Source organism: Pteropus vampyrus, unplaced genomic scaffold (assembly GCF_000151845.1).
Source record: "Pteropus vampyrus isolate Shadow unplaced genomic scaffold, Pvam_2.0 Scaffold95, whole genome shotgun sequence".
NCBI classification, from domain to species: domain Eukaryota; kingdom Metazoa; phylum Chordata; class Mammalia; order Chiroptera; family Pteropodidae; genus Pteropus; species Pteropus vampyrus.
The window spans coordinates 4,572,228-4,575,700 of record NW_011888876.1 but is presented as its reverse complement, the minus strand read 5'-3'; the positions used below and the strand labels follow the sequence as shown (position 1 = coordinate 4,575,700).

At 53.6% G+C, this 3,473-nt stretch overlaps 1 protein-coding gene across 1 annotated transcript in view; it reads left to right on the top strand.

The window, feature by feature from the left end:
- Positions 1-201: 201 nt before the first annotated feature.
- The window catches only part of NEK6 (NIMA related kinase 6), a 40,729-nt gene continuing 37,457 nt past the window's right edge, over positions 202-3,473 (top strand). The window contains exon 1 of the mRNA XM_023532959.1: positions 202-317. Coding sequence (XP_023388727.1) covers positions 231-317 — 87 coding nt within the window. The 5' untranslated portion in view covers positions 202-230. The remainder of the gene's footprint in view (positions 318-3,473) is intronic.

Here is a 3,473-nt window from a genome sequence, read left to right as displayed (position 1 = left end):
GAACGTGTGTCACGCAAGGTGTCGAGTCCTAGCCCCGCCACCTCTGAGCTGGGTGACCCTGGGCAAGTCACTTAACCCCTCTGTACCTCGACTCCCACATCTGCGAGGTGGAGTGAGCGAAGGTACTCCCTCCAGCTGAGGGCTGTCGCGAGGACGGCGTGACAGGCGTGCACGTGACAAAGCCCTCATTTTCTTTTGCAGCCCGTGCCCTTGTGAGGCTGGCATGCAGGATGGCAGGTCAGCACAGCCACATGCCCCACGGAGGGAGCCCGAACCCGTGCCACACGCCGGGGCCCGCGCACCCTCCTGACCCACAGGTAAGCCCTCTTCCTCTGTCTGCAGTGCGTGGGAGCGTCTCTGGGGAACACGGATCCCTAGGCTGCTCCGTCCGTCCTGGCTGCTGGAGGAAGCCTCTTCTTGCATGCTTCCAGCGAAGGGAGCAGAGCTCACTCCCTAACCTACTCAGCCCTTCGTTTCACTTGGTCTCTCCTTGCTAGACTCTGGGTGGGATGCCAGGCCTGGCCCTGCCCCTAGGTGTGTCCATGGATCAGCGCTGCTTAGAGGGATGGGGGTGGAGAGGGGGTTGCGGACGCCCCAGGAACAGGGGAATGGGCAGGACGTTCTTGGGGTCAGAAAGAGCTTCCCTACTCTGGGCAGAAGTCTGCCTCCCTCTGTGGTCTGAACCGTGTTCTGGCCTCTTCAGCCTCTTTATCCAGACCCCGCTGAGCTCAGGGACACCGGTTTCCTTCCACCTGGATCCTTGGAGAGCCAGGCAGCCCTTCGCAGCTTTGCTGAAGGTGGTTTCTGGGGTTCTGAGCTGCCGGCACACCCCACGCCTTTGCACATGCTGTTCCCAGGGCCTGGAGTGCCCCGCCCTCCAAACCTCAGTCCAAATGCCGCAGCTTCTGGGGAGCCTTCCTGTTCCACCCCCCCCTCCTTCTGTGCTGCCTCCACACCTGTGCACAGGCTCTGGGTCGTGGCCATGATGGCATGTCGCTGGGAGGACTGGTTCCTGGGTCCTTCTTCCTAGACAGAATCCTCTGGGGTGGGGCAGAGGGCTCCCTCACGCCTGCTGAGTTAGTGCACTGCAGACGCATGCAGTATGCTTGCCTAAGACGTGGCTGTGCGTGAGGCAGGTCCACGTCTGCTCCGAGGTGCACACAGCCTCATGGGAGAGATAGATAGGAAAGAAGCAGAAGAAACTCGGGAATCAGTGGAGTTCCAACAAGCCACCGGATCCGAACTCGGGGGCCAGAGAGGCTCACTCGAGGAAGTGGCATGCAAAGGCCTGGAGGAGACAGAGAGTTTAGCTGGGCAGATCCTACAGGGCAAGATGCTCTGGTGTCCTGTGGGCAGCCTGCAATGATGAAAAAAAGTAACTGTCCAGGGTTGGCTTCTATCCCAGGGCTGTGAGACCTTACTCAGAGGCAGTCGCTTTCCTGAGCCATGGAAGGATTGTCATAGCTTCTAAATGCCCAGTTCCTGTTGGAGGCCTTCAGGCGGACTGGCGTTTGATTTATGTGGGCAGGGTTGCCATGTACAGTTGTACAGGTTCTACATTGCCCAATGATGCAGGGCCACGGAGGCAGGTGAGTCTGAAACCTTTCTCCCACCCCTGAGCTCCCTGGTGCGGGCTGCCTTGGCCCTGAGGAGGGAACTCCTCTGCAGATCGACACAGAGGCGACATGAACTAGGAGAAACTGTGTGCGGATGTGTGTGTGTGTGTGTGTGTGTGTGTGTGTGTGTGCACACAGTGCACCAGGATCCGAAGGCATCTATGCTATTCATACACTCCATTTCTGTTCCTGGCTGAGGGGCCCATTGCTTGGGTGGGATTTGGGGAGGCAGATCCCAGAAAGCTGGGCAGCCCATGGACACTGATGGTCCAGAGTCCACCAGGACATCTCACTGACGGCGGGGGGCAACAGGGCCTCCTCGGGTAATGTAGCAATTTGTCATATTAAGTCATTCACTAACAATTGAGTCCCTCTTGATTAATCTCCCAGAATTAGCCAGTTGCATTTTGAGCAATTAGGGTTAATTACAGCCTCATTTGGCAGAAGAGAGAGCCCCGTAATTATTTCGCAGACAAGGAGAGGAGGTGCTGGCTGCCGTGGCCGTCCGTGGCGTCTCGTCGCACGTGTTGGAGGGGTAACGACATAGTTAAGTGTAATTAGACACGATTACTCAGCGCTGGCTGGCGGCTGGCGGTGAAGGTGCCCCCGGTCCCGCCAGCATCTGGCCAGGTCACAGCAGTGTCGATGTTGGGGCCGCTGTAGATTAAGGCTGGAAACAGGACGGTCAGGCACTTTCTCTCTCCTCGACTCCTGAAACACTGGTGTTGAAACACTGTCGGGAGAGATATCAGGGCCTGAATCTTGCCTATTCCAGGACATAGAAACACCTCGGATTGACAGCAGAAGCATTTTCCTTTATGGCAGGAGGCACTGCTCTTTCCCTGAAGTCAGCCTCAGAGGGAGGAGCCAGGCTCCAACTGCGAGAATGCTGTGCGCTGGACCAGGCTGGGTTCCGTTCCCAACTCCATCCCTCACCAGTCAGGTGATACTGGGTGGGAGACCTCTCTCAGCTCAGTTTTCTCATCTGTAAAACGGGGCCGTGAACACTGCGTGCGATAGTATACCTTAAACATCCAACGTGGCCTCCAACAGTGTGGGTGTTAAGGAAATGGTGGCCTACGTTTTAAAATTCATTTTAGTTTTCACGGCTAAAGAATCCAGAGCTGGAAATACCCCCAATGTAGAAAGGACAATTTAGCAAAACACTTAGAACCTGTTTTTTTTTTTTTTTAACCTTCTCTAACCAAGGCAAGTGGTTTGTTCATTTCAAGGAGCTTTCTAGCTCGGAGAGCTGTCGGCATATGAAAATTTGTTTGCTGAACCCGGCAGAATCACATGTGAAATTCATATGTACTTGGGAAAGCTGAACATGCTTGCTTTTATTGAGGTTTTGGATTAATGAATGAATAGAGTTGAGAAAAAGAGCCTAAAATGCTCTAAGCTCTCTAATTTTACCAGTTCGCTACAGAGCATTTTCATCAGGAATGAAACGCAAGGCTCAGCTGACCTACTAAGAACCACATGAATTTCCAAGAAGAAGAAAGGCTTTTTTGTCCAAGAAAGCCCTGGCTAATGGCGTCTTCCACCTGGAAAGTCTTTGCAGACCCGTTTGGGATGTGCCAAGGTCCATTCTATTCAGCACTATTCAGAGAGAAAGGAATGTGCTTAACTTTGCAGGGGTTGGGGACAGCTGTCACTACATCAGCACGGCACGGGCCCAAATCTTTATGAAAAATTTCCCAAACCAATGATGGTAGTTAGATAAGATTTCATGACCAAATATTAACAGCCATTAAAATTCAAGAAGCGTTTGCTTGTTGTCAATTCAGCGAGTGCTCGTCTCGTTTCAAAGACAGAGACCAGTCAGGTTAGATAAGTGTTTAGAGACTGGTGCTT